General features: G+C 45.5%; 3 protein-coding genes across 5 annotated transcripts in view; 1 reads left to right on the top strand and 2 right to left on the bottom strand.

The window, feature by feature from the left end:
• LOC112154066 overlaps positions 1 to 4412 on the top strand; it is an 8710-nt gene extending 4298 nt beyond the window's left edge. Inside the window, exons 4-6 of one of the 2 annotated variants that reach the window (XM_024284722.2) lie at positions 316 to 495; positions 2789 to 2936; positions 3646 to 4412. In XM_024284722.2, the coding sequence (XP_024140490.1) occupies positions 316 to 495; positions 2789 to 2936; positions 3646 to 4267 (950 nt within the window). In that variant the 3' untranslated portion in view covers positions 4268 to 4412. The remainder of the gene's footprint in view (positions 1 to 315; positions 496 to 2788; positions 2937 to 3645) is intronic. The other variant, XM_024284888.2, reaches the window with a different exon arrangement.
• Positions 1455 to 5962, bottom strand: LOC112154317 (protein ALP1-like). Of its 2 annotated transcripts, XM_024285289.2 has the most exons (4): positions 5772 to 5962; positions 4438 to 4732; positions 2414 to 2731; positions 1455 to 2308 (listed from the first exon to the last, which is right to left on the bottom strand). In XM_024285289.2, exons 1-4 carry the CDS (start codon positions 5773 to 5775, stop codon positions 1846 to 1848), a joined length of 1080 nt encoding a protein of 359 aa, XP_024141057.1. In that variant the 5' UTR covers positions 5776 to 5962; the 3' UTR covers positions 1455 to 1845. The 2 variants fall into 2 exon arrangements, with proteins under 2 accessions (XP_024141057.1, XP_024140977.1); XM_024285209.2 differs by having other exon boundaries at positions 1459 to 2731; positions 5772 to 5959.
• A 1856-nt stretch (positions 5963 to 7818) lies between these two features.
• hadhab (hydroxyacyl-CoA dehydrogenase trifunctional multienzyme complex subunit alpha b) lies at positions 7819 to 19458 on the bottom strand. The gene is made up of 20 exons (XM_024272246.2): positions 19304 to 19458; positions 17497 to 17538; positions 17352 to 17422; positions 17150 to 17283; positions 16857 to 16995; positions 16660 to 16779; positions 15184 to 15286; positions 14982 to 15104; positions 14397 to 14515; positions 13824 to 13880; positions 13640 to 13749; positions 13440 to 13574; positions 13202 to 13373; positions 13047 to 13133; positions 12045 to 12185; positions 11905 to 11973; positions 11204 to 11399; positions 11016 to 11130; positions 10191 to 10336; positions 7819 to 8504 (listed from the first exon to the last, which is right to left on the bottom strand). The coding sequence occupies exons 1-20, from the start codon at positions 19368 to 19370 to the stop codon at positions 8359 to 8361; spliced, it is 2292 nt and encodes a 763-aa protein (XP_024128014.1). The 5' UTR covers positions 19371 to 19458; the 3' UTR covers positions 7819 to 8358.
• Between the last annotated feature and the right edge of the window lie 342 nt (positions 19459 to 19800).

The following is a 19800-nucleotide window of genomic DNA, read 5'->3' as shown; positions in this document are numbered from 1 at the left end:
TGGAGCATGAAGGCTGACTGTACTGAGTGAAAATGATTTAGGTTTAAAGAAGGTCTGACCCGGCTCCGGAACAGCCGCCCGAGTCTTTACGTAACTTACAAAGTGTGCGAGGCGCTCACCGTCCAGTCCGGTCCGGTCTCTCCGAATTTGTTTCGTTGACCTTAGATTTTGGCCGGACGCTGGAGCGAGCTGGATCACTTTTTAGTGAAGTTGTGGCAAATGAAACAACGTTAACCGGACATCCTGCAAGTTCATCAGTAGATTTTTCAAAATAAAAGCCATTTTCCGCTGTTTTACCGTCGTTTCCGCTGACAGGGGCTCACAAAGGTTGCAGTAGAGCGTGGTATCGGTCATTTAACACCATGGACGACTGGAAGCTGATCACGGAGGTCCAGGACCGCCCCATCCTTTACGATACTCTACATCTTTTTTATAAGGACAACGACACGAAGGACAGAGCCTGGGCCGAGATATCACGGGCGGTTGGAGTCGATGGTGAGTTTGTGTAAGAATATGGACGTTCACACTCAGATTTGATGGTTAAGAACAGTATGAACAGTTACTAATTTAAATTTAAATTATAGTGTATAACTTTTCATAGTGCATTTACTAACATGAAAGTTGTTAAATGTAGTCTAGTATGATAGTTAAAGTCATGATGTAGTTTCACAAATGTTGTACAGATTATATTTTCTCCAAATTAACTACTGTCGAAATTTAAATGGTTTTCAGTTACAGTTCAAGCTACGAACATTTATATAAGGACGTCCCGATCCGATCACGTTGTTGATGGCTCGATTAGTGTCGAACATTTCATTTATTCTTATTACGATCGCCGCTTTATATTTGTAGCTTATTATTCCGGATAAATGCTCCACTAGAGGATTGCATGTCATGAACGGATAACGACATTCTCGTAAAGCGCAGCAGCAGCTCAAGCAGGAGGCTAACAAAAACAGTTCAAGCTAGTCCGATGTTTTATACCTTTTTAAAAAACCCTTTAAACTGACAGCAAGTGTCTCTTATTAGTTTGTTTTAACCCTTCTGCTCTAATTGGCTAGTTTACATTAAAAGTGGGGTCATCTGGACCCCAAAGAGAGCGAAGGGTTAAACCAAACAGCAATCTACAGATGCATTTCAACAGAAAAAGTTCATTTTTTAAATTTTGGTTTGTAGTCTAACAGAAAAAGCGTTACTATCACGGCCTAAACGTAAACATTTACAGTTTTCCAGAAAGCCACACGTTTCCAAATCTTAAATAATTCATTTAATCTTAATGGAAAAATGATACTAAAACATTTTCAAAACTATGCTAGAGTGAATGCTGTAAGCTGAATGTGACTGCTGAAGATGCTAGCGCTAATTGGTGAAGATGCTGAAATGGATAACTAAAAAAGCTGAAGCTAATACCTGAAAGCTCTGAAGCTCATAGCTGAAATATCAGCTTAATAACAAATTAGCCTAAAAAACTGGTAGAGTTAAAAAAAAGCATGAAAAACAGGAAGATGAAGCCTAGATTAGCCAAAACAGCTAGCATAAGGCTAAACTAAAGTATCAGGACACGACAGATACTCAAAATGACTCTGAATCGGACCGAGTCCCAAAGAACCTGGTCGGGACATCTCTACATTTATATGCATTAAACATGCAGTAGACAAAGGTGAGCATGGGGGGGGTGATGACTGATGCTTCTCCAGAGGTTTTTCTGTGAGGAGTTTCTGTTCCAACAAAGATTTACAGAAATCAACAACACATATTCCTCTGTTGACTTTATTTCTTTAAAAAAGCAAAGACCAGAACACAGAATCCTCTTTCAGGTACGTCTCGATCACCTTCAGACTGTTCTCATATCTCCTCCTGCCACGGAGCCCCACCAGCAGGAGAGCTGAAAAAAGCGGTGTACACTGCTCGCGCTGCAGCAGCCGCCCCGCCTCCCTGGGGGGGTCCAGTGTTCAGAGCGTCTTCCATGGCCTCTCCTCGCTCCTCGGAATCCTCCAGCCACGTGCGGTTGTCACCTGGATTGTGCAGGAAGTTGTGTAGAATGCAGGCCGCAATCACTAGTGTGTTCACGTTTTCGGGCGACAGGTTGATCCTCTGTAACAAAACCCTCCATCTGGCTGAGAGAATCCCAAAAGTTCTTTCCACTGTCAGGCGGGCCCGGGACAGTCTGTAGTTGAAGAGCTTCTCGCCGTGGTCCAGATCTTCAGCGGCGTAGGGCGTCATTAGGTACGTCTTTAGAGGGAATGTTGCATCTCCAACCATAGCAAACGGTGCTGGGCCGAGCTGAGGAGCCCCGGGCAGAGGAGCACTGGGGGGAACATGCAGAGTCTCACTCTCCATCCCCCTTCCAAGATCAGAGGCAGCAAAATCTTCACCATCGCCTCCATGGTCTCCCACCTGAATGACCACAAACCTGCACTCGGCGTCTATTAAGGCCATGAGACGGAGGGAAAAGTTCCTGGAGTCACAGAGCCGCAATCCCGAGTGTGCTGGGGCAGTTACGTGGACCAGCTTTGCCCCCAGGGCCCCCAAGCAGTTAGGAAAGTCCCATTTGCTCCAGAAGCTGTCTGCAACAGCAGACCAGGTTTCCTCTGTAGGCACCGGGAGGAACCGGTCCATCATCCTGTCCTCTATGGCTGCAAAGACCATGTGGACAGAATTCACGACTGTCGAGTGGCCGAGGCGAAAGTTGTTAGCGAGGCTGATCAGGGAGTCTCCAGAGGCCAGGTATCTGTCAACACAGAAAAACACCTGAGACGGGCGGTAACCTCTGTTCTATGCGTTACAGGGGATGTCTGCCAGAAACGATGGAGACTACTGCGGGACCAGTTTGTCAAAAACAGGAGAAAACAGAGCGGCTCCGCGGGGGGGGCCCAGAGGGACTGGAAATACGCAGACATGATGTCCTTCCTGAGCCCGCACGTCCATCGCAGGAGGTTCGTGTATGACAGGGGTCAGCAACCTGCGGCTCCAGAGCCACGTGGGGCTGAAGAAAAAGGATAGTCATTTTTGGCTAATTTTTTGTCTACTGGAATATTTAGGCCAATTGAGAGTTTAGCTTCTGTTTTAGCAACATGCTATGGTGTTGGTCTAACTACTGAGAAACTTTATGCTAATTTGGAGTTTAGCTAAAATTTGATCAACATGCTAATGTTTTCGGCTAATTTGTTATCTACTGGGGTTTTTGGGCTAATTTAGAGCTTAGCTTCTATTTTAGCAACAGGCTAACGGTTTTGACTGATTTAGTTTACGGCGGAATTTCAGGCTGTTTTGGAGTTCAGCTAGCAATTAAGCAACCAACTACCTTTTTGGCTAATTTGTCATCTACTAAAAGTAAAAGGTAAAAACGTTTAAAAAAAAAAAAAAAATCACATTTTGAGAGATGCTAGTTTCTTTTTATATTTTTTTTTTGTTTGTGCCAAAAAATAAACAGAATTCAGTTCATAAATGCAAATCCAAGTTTTTTAAAGGCTAAAGTAAATCTATGCGGCTCCTTCTAGGTTTGATCAGTAGAAAACAAACCCAAACGGCTCTTTTACTGTTGAAGGTTGCCGACCCCTGGTCTATGAAGTTTAGACTTTAACATTTCTGACAGCAACATTTTCACTTGGTGATCCGTCTGACATTGAAAATGTGCATCTTTAGCTCAAGAGGCATCATACGCCTTGCAGGATTCCAGGACAGAGAGGCTGCAGAAAACACAGAAGAGGCTCAGCGGGACACTCCCTCCCCTGCACCGACTGCACAGTCTGCACCGTTTGCACCGACTGCACAGTCTGCACCGTTTGCACAGTCTGCACCGTCTGCAAAGTCTGCACTGGCTGCCCCATCTGTACCGTCTGCGCAGTCTGCCCCGTCTGCACATTCTGCCCCGTCTGCACATTCTGCCCCGTCTGCACCCAGGCCCACTACCCCTGCCCGATCCACTGCACCGGCCGCCGCCGTCAGACAGGGCCGGTCCCGCAGCCCAAGAGAAAGGCCCAGCCCACGTCAGCACACTGGAAGGAGGAGAACCGCCACAGCATCTTTAGAGGAAAGACTCATTAGCATTTTACAGGAGCCTCCACCCACACCAGCGGTCCCGAGGGGTCAAGAGGACGAGGCCTATCACTTTGCTCTAAGCCTAGTGCCCAGGATGGTGGGCCTGACCCAGGACGGGCTGGACCGTGTCAAAATTGAATTTTTGAGGGTCCTACAACGTGTTGAAGCTGAGGAGAGGACTCGCCAGGTCACGTCTGACCCCCACACAACACCGCAGACCCCATGACCTTCTAACCCCACCCACTTCCTTTGTTCAACCCCCACAATGCTGGCCACTGAGTGGGCCAGTACTTCTCTGCATTGTAGTTTTATTGCAATTTTTGTACATAGTTTTTTTGTTGTTGTTTTTTTAAATAAAACCTGTGAGTGACGTTTGTGTTCTTTGTGGTCACTTACCGTAAGGCCATCGCCAGGCGCTCCTCGGGTGATACCGGATTCCTGAAGTTGGTAGTTTGCCTCCTCAGGTCAGGGCCGATGATGGAGAGGATCTCATCAAACTTCTCCACGCTCATCCGAAAGTAACCATGGTGACGCTGGCTGTCCCGCCTCAGCTCAGCGATGAGGTTCTGGAGTTGCCCTCGTTCTCTTCGGCTCTGGTTGCTGGGGTGAATCCAGAAGCGTCTTCTCCTTTCTCTCCTCAGCCGCAGCAGCAGGAGAGCGAGGGCGGCCGCCCTCCGTCTGCTAATGCGGACTGACCACAGGAGATTACATCAACACAACATACGAGAGCTAACAAAACAAGATGCTAAAAACAAGCACGTTTCTATCCATTTGATCAGAGCAAGTTTAAATCATTCAACAATCTTACCTCAACTTCCAACACTATGTATTATTAACATTTATATTACAGACCCCAAGTGTAGTTATTACATTTTGAGAACAGCCCTGTCAAACCATTTATTTTCGCTTCCACTAAGAAGGAAAATTCTCTCCCTGACTCGATCTACGACAGACGTGTTCCTTATCAGAACATGTTTTTTTTTTCATTTTCTTAACTCCCAAAATGTAATAAATCCATTTTAAAACAATAACATATATCCATGTAAAGGTTTTTTTAAGTTAAGATTTAATATACAAGAAAATGCATGCCTCTTATGCTCAAATAAAATTCAAACTCAAAGACACGTCTTCTCTGATTGTAACTGTTAATATATTTTAGAACGATTTATACGATTGAATTTTAACAAAAAAATCCTTCATTAATATTCAGTTTTGTTTGTATTATTAAGACAAAATAATACAGTTTTTGTTTAACAATTGTATTATTTCTGGGAAATTTTTCATTCACAAATGTCGTTTTTTAAAAATAAGTCCAAACTTTTTTTTTTCTGAAACTGTTTTAATCTTTTACGTCAATCCCTTCAAAGCCTAGAAAATAAAAATGCTTTGAAACGTTTTGATAATGTATCAGTTTATTCAATCTAGTGCCTTTTTCCTTTTTCATTATTTATAATTTTGTGTTGTTTTAATACCTTTCGATGGTGTTATTTATATGTTATATGTTTTTTATTCTCTTATTATCTGCTCAGACTTTATTACTGTGTATTGGTTAGTTAATACAACGCTCTTTGTAATTTTCAGTGTAGCGCTGAATGTGTTAATAAAAAATAAGTTTCTGCTTTGTAAGCTCCGTTCATCTGTGTGATGCGTAAAATGTGCTAGTAACACAGACAAACGTGGACATTTCAGCCTCAATTAGACAAAAGTATTAATTAAAGTTCCGTGCTTACCCATTGTCCGAACACGAGTCACGCAGAACAAGAAATGTTGTAAATCTAATCGAAAACTGGGGGTTTGTTTACTACTACTTCCTATTTGGCCGGTTATCGCGAGAACCCACGTGACTTCGGAGTCTCGCGAGGTCGGCTCCGGTGCCTGCGCGGGAGCTGGGCCGCATGCAGAGTAATCCCGGTGTTTTAATTTACGGTCTATCGGTAACAGGAGGCGGTCTCCTTTAGGACGCTCAACCCACGTACACAGCACCGGTGGTGTTGCCAGATTGGGCGGAAAACTGCCCAATCTGGCAACACTGGACACGAGGTGTTTTTGTGTTTGTGTTATGTAGTGACCACACATCCTCTAGTCTAGAAAAATAAGACTTTGTATTTGTGTTATTGTTATTTTATTGAGAAATAGAAACTTTTGTGCATAAATCAAACAAACTTTAAGAGAAAATAGACCCCCCCCCCCCCAATATGACAGTTTATAACTTTTAAAAGGGGTTCACAAGACTTCCTTTCAAAATAAGACTTCCTGTGTCACATAGGATCATCTCGATGGATTAAATCCGGTGGCAGGTAGTGTAATGTCAGCGATGGAATATATATATATAAATATTTAAACATTTGTGGTGCGTGCATTACCAACAACTGCACGTCAGTGTTCTGGACAACATCCTTTCCCAGAAACGCAACCGATTTGAGGACCATGGAAACCTGAGTTTTCTGTCCCTCCTAGACCCCCGTCACTTTCAGACGTACAGAAAAAAGTTCCCCCAAAAAGCCTTCTGCTGCCTGGCAGAGAGCCACGGGTAAATGGTAAATGGCGAATACTTGTACAGCGCTCCACCCTCCATCGAGGGCCCAAAGCGCTTCAGTCACAGACCCATTCACACACTGGTGGAGGCTCCGCTGCCGATCCCCAAAGTAGATCCGAGAGATCCCAGAAGTTGATTTAAAGTGATCCCCTGTTGTTCCAAAAACGCATATCTGAAGCAGATCCAAATAGATCCCCAAAGTGGATCGATGAGATCCTTGAAGTTGATCTGAATAGTTCCCTGAATTGGATTGGTCTGGATCCCCAAAGTGAATCTGAGACCCCTGGAGTTGATCCGAATGGATCCCAAAGTAGATCTGAGAGATACCTGAAATGAATTGGAATGGTTGCCTGAAGTGCATTGGTCTGGATCCACTTTCCCAAAATGGAACAGAATAGATCCCCAGTGGATCCAAAAACAGATCTCTGAAGTGGATCCAAATGGACCCATCTTTAAAATGGATTTGACCAGATCTCCGGTCCAGATTATTGAAGTGGATCTGGTCCAGTTTCCTGAAGTAAATCCAAACAAAATTCCCCAAGTGAATCAGTCCATATCTTTGAAGTGGATCCAAACAGATCCAGATCCACTTAGATAATTGATTTCTTTTGTAATAAGAGTTCAAAGTGAAATGTTTCGAGTGATCGAAGAAGAGAATGTAAAGTGAGGTGCAGTGATGAGTAAATATGACTTTACTGTAGAGGAACAATGATGAAATCTGGATAAAGTTGGACAGACTGCAGACGGGAATGAGCTGCAGAAGTCAAAGATCACAGTTAATATAGACATCTACTTCATCCCATCACTGGAACTTCTGTGACGCTGCAGCCGTCTGGTTCAGCCCGAGTCTGTGGAGCTCCTCTGTTGCCATGGCGACCTGCATGTTACTGACATCCTCAGAGATCGAGTCGTTTTCTGGGATCCAGTTATTCAGTGATTCTGCATCAACATGTCAATTCTTCAGAACAAATGATGTGAATGTTTTTGGTTTTAAATCTTATTCTGTGGTGAGTTGAAGGAAGCTGTGGACCGCTACAGCAAACCTCATGAGCTCAGCTCACCTTCTGGGGTGGAATGGATCCCGACCGGTTCCTCAGATCCAGAACCGTCGGGTCATCAGGACTCGTTTTCACCCTTAAAGCTGTTTCTGCTCTAGTGGTTTCTAATGCAGGAACTTCCTGTTGAACGTTTTGTTCTTTTTGAATCTGGTGGAAAAACATTTATTTAAAAAAGAAAATCTCCACTTTAGTAGATTTGTTTTTATTGCAGCTTCACATTTACATTCTCCACTCTGAGCAGCAAAGCCTTAAATGTACAAAAAACAAAAAGACTTTGTCTAATCAAACGTCTGGATTTAACATTGAAACCCGCCAGCGACAACAGTTGATGGTTTAGATCAACTTTGAAGATATAAGTTGTAAATAATTAGACTCAAGAACCTTAAATCTCTAATCAAGTCAGTGTTAAAAAACAACAATCCAGTTTCAGTGTCAGGATACACTCTGAGGCCAGTCATCGGTACGGAGGTCAAACTGAGCTGCTAGAACATTCAGCGGTTCCAGGTGTTCATCGTTTGGAGGACAAATGGAACTGGGTCCTCCAGAACCTTCTGGACCATTAGATCCAGGTGGTCGTTGTTGTTTTCGGCTGTAGACAAACATGGAAGCTCTGCGGGAGGTCGAGAACCCAATGAAGGCTCAAAGTGTAGGCCACACCCCATCTGAACGTCAGGCACCGAAAGCGTGGAGTCTTCAAAGCTACTGGCACGTGTGGTAAGCGGGTCACTGGTGGAACCTCCTGCTGGCGTCTTTAGCGTGGTCCAGCAGGAGCTGGCACGGCGTGAACTGGTTCCCGTACACGGCTTCGTACTGCCTCATCTTCTGCACCAGTTTGTCTGCGCCAAAGGTGTCCACGAAGCGGAAGGGACCTGGAAGAACAGAAAACACGGTGATCCGGCAGCTGCAGAAAGCTGATTCAGCGTTTCTGGATCACCAGAGTTCAGTTTGAATCCCAACAACAGTCGTTTTGTTTTAATCTGCAAACGTCTGACGCTGGAATGTTTCTGTTACCTACATGTGTTCCTGAGGTTCACCACCTCATACGTTTGGTTCCTGCCAGACGCTCCTCAAACATTGGAACGTCTCCACATTCATTCATTCACACAAAATCCCAGAATTCCTCACTCTAGCATGTAGGATAAATCTCTTCCTGTTCCTTCTGTGATCAACAGCAGTGATCCCAAACCTTTTTCAGGCCTTGGACCGGTTTAAATTAGACAATATTTTTGTCTGCAAATAAGCTGCTGCTGTGACACAGATCCCCAAAGTAGATCAGAGAGATCCCTGAAATTGATCCAAAGGGTTTTCCAAAAGTGGATTGGTGCAGATCCCCGAATTAAATTAGAATAGATCCCTTAAGTGGATCAGAATGGATCCCCAAAGTGGATCTGAGAGATTGCTGAAGTGGATCAAAAATAGATCCATAAAGTGGATCTGACAGATTGCTGAAGTGGATCAAAAATAGATCCCCAAAGTGGATCAGAGAGATCCCTTAAGTGGATCAGAATGGATCCCAAAGTGGATCTGAGAGATTGCTGAAGTGGATCAAAAATAGATCCCCAAAGTGGATCAGAGAGATCCCTGAATTATATCAGAATAGATCCCTTAAGTGGATCAGAATGGATCCCAAAAGTGGATCCCTAAAGTCAATTGGAATGGTTGTTCCTGAGGTTTACCTTCTCGTTTGTTTGGTTCATTTCAGTGTCTCCACATTCTTTCAATCATATAAATCCCAGAATTCCCGTCTCTTAAAGTGTTTAGGATAAATATATTCCTGTTTCTTCTGTGATCAACAGCAGTAGGCACCAACGTTTTTCATGCCACAGACTCGTTTAAATTAGACATTTTTTTATGAATGAGGCTGGATGGCATTTCCAAGCTTCCGGTTTCTGAGAAAATATTTTCAAAATAAAATGCTACTTTAAGAAATTTAGTTTAAAATATCAGTGACTTGTATTTTTTTAACAGATTATAAAGACTGAATGAAACAAAGTTGTTGATTTGTAGAAGTCATTTCTGATTTGAAAAATTCCATAAAGGAAACATTACAGGATTTTTCCCCATAGAATGCCATTTTAAAGATTTTCCCTTTAATGTCAAAGTGGAGGCTAACAACCGGACGCTAGCTTCAGACTCTGGTTTTTATTTATTGTTCTCTGAAGTCTCTTCGTCGGTTTCCTCATTAGATCTTTTCTCCCTGAATAAGCTTCATAAACACCTTTTATTGTTTGTTTTTTGTAGCTTGTGGCTACTAGCTTAGCAATGCATGTATCCACTTTAAGTCATGTGACCAAGACGGATGTTGTGACAGAATGTGGCAGTTTTCCAAAATAAGACTTCCTTCAGGAGCAGAATATAAACTAACCGTCTGGTACCAAGTGACCCGTGGACCAGAATGTTTGTCACCTGTAAAAACTAAATTAAATGTTTGGATTTTGTTTCCAAAAACGACTTCATCTCCAGCAGGACTACTGTGGATGTGAAGTTCACGGAGGTTTCTAATAGTTCCAGTGGTGACATCGCCGTGTTGACATTGACTTTTCTGACACACTGACCTCCATGACAGGGGGGGAACCCCAGCCCGAACACGGCCCCGATGTCCCCCTCCAGGGGGCTGTTCAGGATGCCTTCTTGCAAACACAAAACCGCCTCGTTGACAAAGCGAGAAACCAGCCTGTACTGCACATCGGAGTCTGAGGATCTGCAGGAGAAACATCCAGAACTTCAATGTTTGAGGACAAGTCAGACGCGGTGTTCCTCTGGAACCGGGTTCAGGGATCAAACAGGAAGTGAGGCGGATCTGGAGAACTGATGGTTTACTGTGACCATCAGCAGCAGCGCCCTCTGCTGGTGAGTCTTCGTGAGTTTGGGTCCCAAAATGAAAACATCTAGTTCATTCTTATCCCCAAATCGTCACTTATTAGCGTTTTGGAAGTCCTCAACTTGTCGTTTTTAGATGTGCTGGCTGTTCATAAGACCAAGTGTCTGTCAGAATGTGGTACCAAATAGTACTGGATGCAGACTGGTCCTCAGGACACATCCAGTACCGGTACCAGGCACAGTACTGGATTCAAACCAGTACCAGGTACCTGAGCCAGTACCGGGTGAGAACCTAGCACAGACATGAAGCAGTATCAGTTCATGTCTGGGCTTAGTTTGCACCTGGTACCGGTACCCTAACCCAGAACCGGCCCAGCAACAGAATTGGGTTAGTTTACCGGTACTGGACCAGTTCCAGTTGGGAACCAGGAGGTTAGGGAGCCCCGGTTTAATGCGAACAGCCAGCACGTCGGTTGGTAGTGAGAATGTGTTGAAAGACCAATCAGGCTTCAGGAGCGTCTCTGTGGTCCTGATGAGTCTGAAGGTCTGACAGAACTCACACATCGGGTTTGGGGGTCATCCTGAACCTCTGCAGGATGTCTCCGATATCTGGGTTGACTTCTTTGACTTTGGTTCCGGGCTGGTAGATGTAGCATCCTTTCCCTGATTTACGCCCTTCAGGAGAAAGACAAGACGGCTCAGTTTGATGGTTCTCCAGCAGCTCAGAGACCTTCAGGACTGCTGCTACCTTTGAACCCCAGGTCCACCATGGTCTTCAAAACCTCCACGTTCCCGCCCCCGAAGCGGGACCCGAAGGCTTTCCCGAGGTCTTCGGCCACGTGGGCGGCGACGTCGATGCCGACCTCGTCGGCTAGCGTGGCGGCTCCCACGGGAAACCCGAAGCTCGTGGTCAGCAGGTCCAGTTTCTTAGGGTCAACCCCTTCCTGGAAGCACAGAGAGAGGCGGGTTTTTGACCCGCTTTGTTGTCCGTCCTGATAAGACCTCATGCAGCTGCTAAGCAGAGCAGATCTACTGAAGATCTGCAGAGTTTTAATCAAAAAACTCACTCGAAAAGGAAAAAGATTCCAGCAGCTGGCTGTGAATTCAGAATAAAATCTCGGTGGAGAAACTCTCCGTATTCTGCAGTGAAATCTAATATTTACGAGTGTTAGTGAATGAGCAGATTCCTCTGTAACGTTTCTGATAAAACCCTGATGCTTAATGAAGCATCGACTCTCTTCATGGAGCTGAAAGGATTTCAGTCAGCTTTTATTTTGAAATGGTCCCAGCTTGATGCTTCCTGCGTCAGCTGTGAGGAGTGACCTCAGGCCTCAGCCACCTGTACAGGTGCAGCAGGTACCGCATCCCCCTCAGTGAGGGCCGCTCGGACGAAGGCTTCACGGTTCAGCTTGAACGGCTCGTCTAGCGCGGTGACCCGGTTTGACCTACCTGCAGCACCCGCACCGCCTCAGCCAGCATGGGGGCCAAACACCTGGTGGTGTAAAATCCAGGTCCGTCCTGCAATCGTTCAAACGGTGAGAACTTCTGCCAGAAACTTCTCTGACGCTGCTCGCTGTGCGACGGCTCACCCCGACCACGATGATGACCTTCCCCTGCTTCAGGCCGACCGCCACGGCGGAGGCCGTCGTGTCCTTGGACGTCTTGTCCGTGGTGATGATCTCCAGGAGCTGCATCTTGTCCACTGGGGAGAAGTAATGCATTCCCACCACCTGGAGGCAGAGAAACCGTCAGCTCTGTGCCGTCATGACAGCCGGACTCCGTTCTTCTACGTGAGCGGAGTCGATCGCACGAGGGACCAGAACACACCTGAGGTCACGGGCCGAACGGGATCAACAATAAAACTACCTTTTAAAACTTAAAACTTTTATCATAATGATGAACTAGATATATAACATTACCTGAAATAATGCTAGTGTGAATGTTGGAAGCTGAATTTGGAGGCTGAAGATGATAGTGCTAATAGCTGAAAACTCTGAAGCTGATAAGCAGCTAAAATATTAGCTAAATGACAAATTAGTCTAAACACAGAAAATAAAAATAAAACTCAAGTTAGCCAAAACAGCTAGCATGTAGCTGAGAAAAATGGCTAAAGTTCAAAACAGCCTAAAAATCTTAGTAACTGTAAAAAATAGTTGAAAAAGATAGCAGAATGCTAATTTTTAAAACTGTAACTTTTTATCATAATTATGAATTAGATATATAGCATCACCTGTGATAATGCTAGTGTGAATGATGGAAGATGATAAGCAGCTAAAATATTAGCTAAATGACAAATTTGCCTAAAAAAAAAAAAAAAACACTTATGTTAGCCAAAACAGCTAGCATGTAGCTGAATTCTGAATAATAAAAAGACAGGAATATTATTCCAGAATAAATCAACTTAAACCTTAAATAACTTTCAATATTTTACTCTCCATAGAAATGTATTTTGTCAAAATTATACAAGTTAGAAATGAGCTCAAGATAACATCGGGTCATTAATAACAATAAAATGATCTGGAGGGCCGGATAGAGTCACCCGGAGGGCCGGATCCGGCCCCCGGGCCGTGACTTTCACACATGAGGTCTACCTTGTCCGGTCTTTTGCTGGCAGCTGCGATCTCCTTGATGGGGAGGGCGGACGTGTTGCTGGCAAAAATGCAGTGAGGGGGGACGACCTGCAGGGAGGCGATAGTTAGAAACGGTCTGGAGCTGCCGGCCCCAGACCCGCTGCACCGCCACTTACAGCCTCCACCTCCTTCAGGACGGCGTGCTTGATGCTGATGTCCTCAAAGACGGCCTCGATGACCATGTCGGCCTTCTCGAAGCCTCGGTAGTCCAGCTGCCCCGTCAGGTTGGACAGCGTGGCGTCCCGCTCAAACGAGGTGATGCTCCTCTTCTTGGTCTTGTCGTTGAGCCTTGATGGGATGAAAGGCGGTCAGAGCGCCGCAGACGGCGGTTTGCTGGCGGTGGAGTCCGCTCACCCTTTGTACACCTGCTGCTCCCCTCTGGCCAGTCCGGCCACGGTGGTGTCTTTGAGGATGGTGTGCACGCCTTTGTCTACGGTCACCTGAGCGATCCCGGCTCCCATCAGACCGGCGCCCAGGATGGCCAGCGTCCTGAAGCACACCTGTGGTCAGCATCAGAGTCTACAGGTCTACAGGTGGGGGGCGCACGCACTCACTTCACTTCTCTCTCAGGGGTCCCAAAGCGGTTCTTCTTGCACGCCACCTGACCGTGGTACAGACCGATCAGCGCCGCAGACTCGGAGGTTTTGGCTAACTGGCCAAAATTCTGAGAGACAGAAAAACAACAGAATGTACGACGTCCATGTTTGAACCAAACCGCGGCTGAAGGAACGGACTTACCTGAGACTCGGCCAGGTACCCGGCCACCGGCCCTTGCTCCACCCCCACCTTCACACACTGAGACAAAGACAAGCTAGCATTAGCATTCAACCTCCAACACAGCGGCGTCCGTCCTGACCGGATCGGAACCGACATTTCTCCTTTGCTGCCTTTCAGAATAAAGGCTCGTTTTAAAACAACTTTTACGGATCTTCAACAGAAGTTTGTCTCTTTTTGGGACGGAGACAAAATATCTGAATGCAACGGACACCCCTGGGGGGCCCCATGTCTCCGTCAGGGGGTTCACACCATTGACTGTACATGAGAACTGGACTGAGTGATCCCGCCCTCCCCGTGCATTTCAAACAGGAAGTGGCACCAAGAAGCCAAAATCCCACAGACATCAGTTTATTTCTGTAGTTCACATTGTAAACTGACTAATCAGAAACCTCAGTTAAAAGTAGGCGGAGCCTGCTGGCCCCCAGTTTCTGAGTTATACTTCCTGTGGCATGTATGCTAATGCTAACAGCAAAAATCAGCGAAATCTAAATGTTCTGTGGGTGGAGTCTTGGTTCTGGAGGCGGTTCCACTCACCTCGATGATCTTCAGCGGTGCCGGATACAGACCTTTGCTCTGCTTCATCACTTTGCTGTGGACGGTTTTGTAAATTTGGTTCCTCACAAACTCGAAGCCCATCACGTAGTCCTGGATTTCTGTGAAGACAAGCGGGTTTGGATCTGACTGACAGAAGACGAGTCTGAGCGGACCCTCGGAACCCAGTCGGACCCTCAGAACCCATCTGGACCCTCAGAACCCACCCGGACCCTCGGAACCCAGCCGGACCCTCGGAACCCAGTCGGACCCTCGGAATCCAGTCGGACCCTCGGAATCCAGTCGGACCCTCGGAACCCACCCGGACCCTCGGAATCCAGTCGGACCCTCGGAATCCAGTCGGACCCTCGGAACCCAGTCGGACCCTCGGAACCCAGCCGGACCCTCGGAATCCAGCCGGACCCTCGGAACCCAGTCGGACCCTCGGAACCCAGCCGGACCCTCGGAACCCACCCGGACCCTCGGAACCCAGTCGGAACCTCGGAACCCAGTCGGACCCTCAGAACCCAGCCGGACCCTCGGAACCCAGCTGGACCCTCAGAACCCATCTGGACCCTCAGAACTCACTCTGCATGAGGCCCTTGTCTTTGCGGAGAGAGATCTTCTTGTTAACGATCCCTTTGGCACACTCCACAGCCACTTCCTCCAGGTACTCGATGGTTCTCTCCTCTGGACTCTTCAGTCCTGGTCCTGTTGGACCACCCAGAGAATAAACCTCCTCAGACAGACCGTAACGTTTGACAGCAGCTCACTGAAACCGTCTTCTTACCCAGAGGGTCTACAAGCTGGTGGACCAGCCCCATCTTCTTGGCTTTATCTGCCCGGATGTTTCTCCCGGTCAGCATCATGTCGAAGGCGCTGGGGAGACCCACCTGCAGTTTGGAGCAGATTCAGACACAGAGCCGAAAACCAAAACCTGAAGAAACCGATTTTACGAGTGGATTGATTCCATTTGTGTCTTTTGGGGTAAATCTCAGATTTCTGTGTCATTGAACAGGAGACGTGCAGGACTGATCAGTTAACAGGAGGTCGAAAATGTTCCGTTAACAGAAACGTCAAGATCACGTCAAAGTCACGGCCCGAGGGCCGAATCCGGCCCTCCAGGTAATTCTATCCGACCCTCCAGATCATTTTATTTTATTGTTATTAATGACCCGATGTTATCTTGAGCTCATTTCTAACTTGTATAATTTTGACAAAATACATTTCTATGGAGAGTAAAATATTGAAAGTTATTTAAGGTTTAAGTTGATTTATTCTGGAATAATATTCCTGACTTTTTATTATTTAGAATCATGTTAAAAAGTTACAGTCTAAAAGTTTTAAAAATGTTTATTCTGGAAGCTTTTTGGAATATTTTTGCATTTTCTAAGATTTTTAGGCTGTTTTGGAGTTTAGCTAGTTTTTCAGCTACATGCTAGCTGTTTTGGCTAACCTAGGTTTCCAAGGCTAATTTGGCTTTTAGCAACTATTTTAGCTGGCTATTAGCATTAGCATCTTCAGCTATCAATTTTAGCAGCCAAATTCAGCTTACATCATTCACACTAACATTATTGTAGGTAATGCTATATGTCTAGTTCATAATTATGATAAAAAGTTACGGTGTGTGAAATTTGTTCTCTGCATTTGACCCCTCCCCTGGGGGAGTGGTGAGCTGCAGACACAGCCGTGCTCGGGAGGTATTTGATGGTTTAACCCCCAGTCCAACCCTTAGTGCTGAGTGTCCAGCAGGGAGACCCTCACTGGGTCCCATCTTTAGTCTTTGGTCTGACTCGGCCGGGATTTGAACCCACGACCTTCGAATCACAGGGCGGACACTCTACCACTGAGCTGGTGTCCTGTTTGCCCTCCGGCCTCAGGTGTGTTTTGGATTTTGGCCCCTTGTATGATTCAGTTTGACACTCCTGATCTAGATTCAGTCATTCCTCCACATTTGTGTTGATTAAATCCTCCAGACGACGGTTGGACGATATCCATTTTTTATATCACAATATAGTTTTTTTTATATCATATGATGACGATATATATCACAACATTAATCAACTATATTTTTCAAATTTAGAAAAATAAGAGAAATGTGTAACCATCAGAAGGTTGTTTAGATTTCAATACTTGTTTGTTAATGTCAGACCCTTCAAAATAAAAGTCTATGGAAATACTCATTTCCTATCAAAATAAGGTTATATCTCAAACATCGTTTTATCGCCCAGCCCTACTCCAGAGGGTTCCTGATGCGAGCACCAACCATCTTGGGGAGTCTCTGCGTGCCCCCGGCTCCAGGTAAGAGGCCCAGCATGACTTCAGGAGTACCCAGAACCGTCTTCTTGGTTTTTGTTGCGATTCTATACTGACAGGCGATGGCAAACTAAAACAACAACAAACAAAAGGCGGGGTTAAGACGAGCGCGAGTTCACCTCCAACCAGACAACAGGCAGCACGTACCTCCAGGCCTCCTCCCAAACACGAGCCGTTGATGGCCGCCACCACCGGTTTGGGGGATTTCTCGATCTTCTCAAACATCTTCTGTCCTTCCTGAGACAGTCTGCTGACCTCCTCTGCGTTTTTACAGCTCTGGATCATACTGAGACACAACGACAGAGCCGTCTCTGGATTTACAGCCAAACAAACCCTGTTTACTCAGAAACACTGAAGCTGCTGAAACTTCTAACAGAAAACAACGTTTCCCTCATGAGAAGGTTTGATCATACACGAGCCCATCAGACTGCAGGACGTACTTGATATCAGCCCCAGCGATGAAGCATCCCGGCTTGGAGGAGATCAGAACGGCGCTGCTGACGGCGTCGTTGGCCCACACTTCATCCATGACCTCCGTCAGGTCCTTTTGCATTTGTGTCGACAGCGTGTTGACCTGGAGACACGCGGCGGTTTGAGTCCCGGCGCCGGTTTCAAACATTGGAGTCAAGTTTGAGTTCTCACCTTTGAGTTGGGATCGTTGATTCGTACCACGGCCACGCCATCCTTGACCTCGTAGTTCACGTGAGTTCGAGCTGTGAAGGAGGCAGACGGGGAAGGTCAAACGCAGAAGAACGACGGCACCTGAACGCACCGGGAGGGCAGTTACCTAGCATGGCCGGAGCCAGGGAGAAGGTGCGATAAGAGCCGCCTGAAAGAAAAAAGATAATTAGAAAAGTACAGCGTGGAAAATACAGCCTGCAGCGCGGTTTTTATGTCAGGCTGTTCTTGATCTGGAGCGGTCGGAGTCGAATCAGGATCCACTTAAAGTGAACGGAAAAACAGACAGTAAATTAAAAAAAAAAAATGAAAACAGTTTTAAACTCGAAAATACATGTTGAAAACTTGAATTATTAAACATTTAAAAAAATAATATTGAAAACTTGAATATAGAAAATTTGAAAAAAAAAAGTAAATGTAACATTAGGATCAGATCAGCAGCGAAAACTCAAAAACTGAACTGATAGCAAAGAATGAAATACGAAAAAAGAGGAAAGTTGAAAGTACAAATTAACTTTTTTGTGGTAACAGTTTTATTTTTTTTATTTGTCAAGTTTCAAATTTACATTTTTTTCTCTATTTTTTCCAAGTCTTCAAAATTAATTTTTCAAATGTTAGAAAATTCCTTCAAGTTTTCAATCTGTTTTTTCGTTCACTTTAGGCCACATGTGTCAAAGTCAAGGCCCGGGGGCCGGATCCTGCCCACCAGGTAATTACAACCGGCCCGCCAGATCCATTCATGTTATTGTTATTAACACCTGATGTTATCTTTCGTTAGTAACATATACAATATGAGTGTTTTTCTTTTTATATTTATTTCTAACTTGTATAATATTGATAAAATATATTTTTATGGAGAGTAAAATATTGACATTTTACTAAGATTAGGTCGATATTTTGAGAAATAATATTCTAGCATGTTATAATCCGTATCTATGTCAAACATTTCTTTTTTAATGTCGTTTTAGATTGTTCGATGATTGTTTATCGTGTTCGAGCTGCGACCTGAGGTGAGTTTGGATCTTGGCCCATGTGCGATTGACTTTGACACACCTGCTTTAAGCGGATCCTGATTGACCCCATACCTGTGGATCCATTAGTGGACCGGAAACCCGTGCAGTTCCACAGACCCCCGTGTGGGGGCGCTGCGTCACATGACCTCTGACCAAATCAGGAAAATGAATCAGGTCAGTCTACATGTGAACACAGACACCCCACGACAGGGTTCAGGTGAGCTGTCACACCTGCCAAACCACATCAGAGGAAAACCAGGTCTGGGTCACACCAGAACCAAACCCGGACCGGAACCAGACCTCCCGCACAGAATCTGTCATAAATGTGATTCTTTCCCTTCAAAAGATCTAAAAGCTCATCAAAACTCCAACTTCCTGTTCGGCTCCACTCAGGTGTCCTCGTGTGACAGCCGTGCTAGGCACTCTCCCGACAGTGACCCTTCACCTACATTCTCCCACAGACACAATGGCGATGGAATGACCCTCAGACTCGACCACCTGCACGAATACACGCCTTTCACGGTCATCAATTCGACCGGACCTGATCAGCCTGCAGTCAGAACCGTAACTGGACCGTCCCGGTTCCGTCCAACCGCAGAGCATATTCCATTGATTCCTTAGCGGGAAGCTAATTAGCACAACTTGGAGGTTTGCGCTGCGGATTCTCACTGAAAACAAACCGGAAGCGGTTCATATTTGGAGGGAAATCCTCGGAAGGTTTTTCATGAGATTTTCTCTGTGAACGACTTCAACACGTTCGGTTTAAATCCGCAGCTGTGCGGAGTTCTGTGAAGCTAACGAGCTAATTATGAGCACCGGAAGCTAAGCAGACGTCCTCGTCTCCCAAACGAACCTCCGGTCTGCTCCCCTCCGCCGGAATAGCTCCTCAAACGATCGTTTTACCTGAAATAAGAGCATATCTCCTCGCTGACAGCCGGGAGAGAACACCAAGGGCTCGGACACCAGCCATGTTGGGAGCGGAGGTCAGTGTGGAGCCGAAGACTACAAACCCGCTCACTTCCGGGAAGGGATTCTACCGCTAGAACCTCATTGGTCGCTGCTGCACGATGCGGGCTTCTTATTGGCCACTTCTGACGACCTCGTTTCTGATTGGAACATGTGGGTCTCCAATTTCCTTTTTCTGAATTTGGCTTTTAGACAATAAACTTATTCAATTTATGGAGTTTTTAGAGGGTTTTTTTAATGTTATTTTATTCTTACCACTTTTAAAAATATTATTGTCTACATTTTAACTGTTTGATGTCATTATAGCAGTAAAATCCAAAAGGTCCTCCCATAGACTGTATACCAGAATATTTATTAATAATTAATAATAATTATTTTTACAGTCAATGGGTCCTCCTCTAACGTTCTTCTCTGTCACTCCAGACTCTCTCTTC

Source organism: Oryzias melastigma, linkage group LG22 (genome assembly GCF_002922805.2).
Source record: "Oryzias melastigma strain HK-1 linkage group LG22, ASM292280v2, whole genome shotgun sequence".
Taxonomy (NCBI): domain Eukaryota; kingdom Metazoa; phylum Chordata; class Actinopteri; order Beloniformes; family Adrianichthyidae; genus Oryzias; species Oryzias melastigma.
Note: the sequence above shows the minus strand (reverse complement) of the source record. Positions and strands in the feature narration are given on the sequence as shown.

Excerpts from the sequence above, each read along its gene's own strand:
- LOC112154317 (XM_024285209.2), bottom strand. Across the intron at positions 2,732-4,437 it reads CGCCTGGCGATGGCCTTACG|ATACCTGGCCTCTGGAGACT; the intron begins GTAAGTGACCAC and ends CTGTGTTGACAG.
- hadhab (XM_024272246.2), bottom strand. The coding sequence starts at position 19,370 with ATGGCTGGTGTCCGAGCCCTTGGTGTTCTCTCCCGGCTGTCAGCGAGG. Across the intron at positions 17,423-17,496 it reads CCTGGCTCCGGCCATGCTAG|CTCGAACTCACGTGAACTAC; the intron begins GTAACTGCCCTC and ends CCTCCTTCACAG. Across the intron at positions 12,186-13,046 it reads CCAGCAAAAGACCGGACAAG|GTGGTGGGAATGCATTACTT; the intron begins GTAGACCTCATG and ends CTCTGCCTCCAG.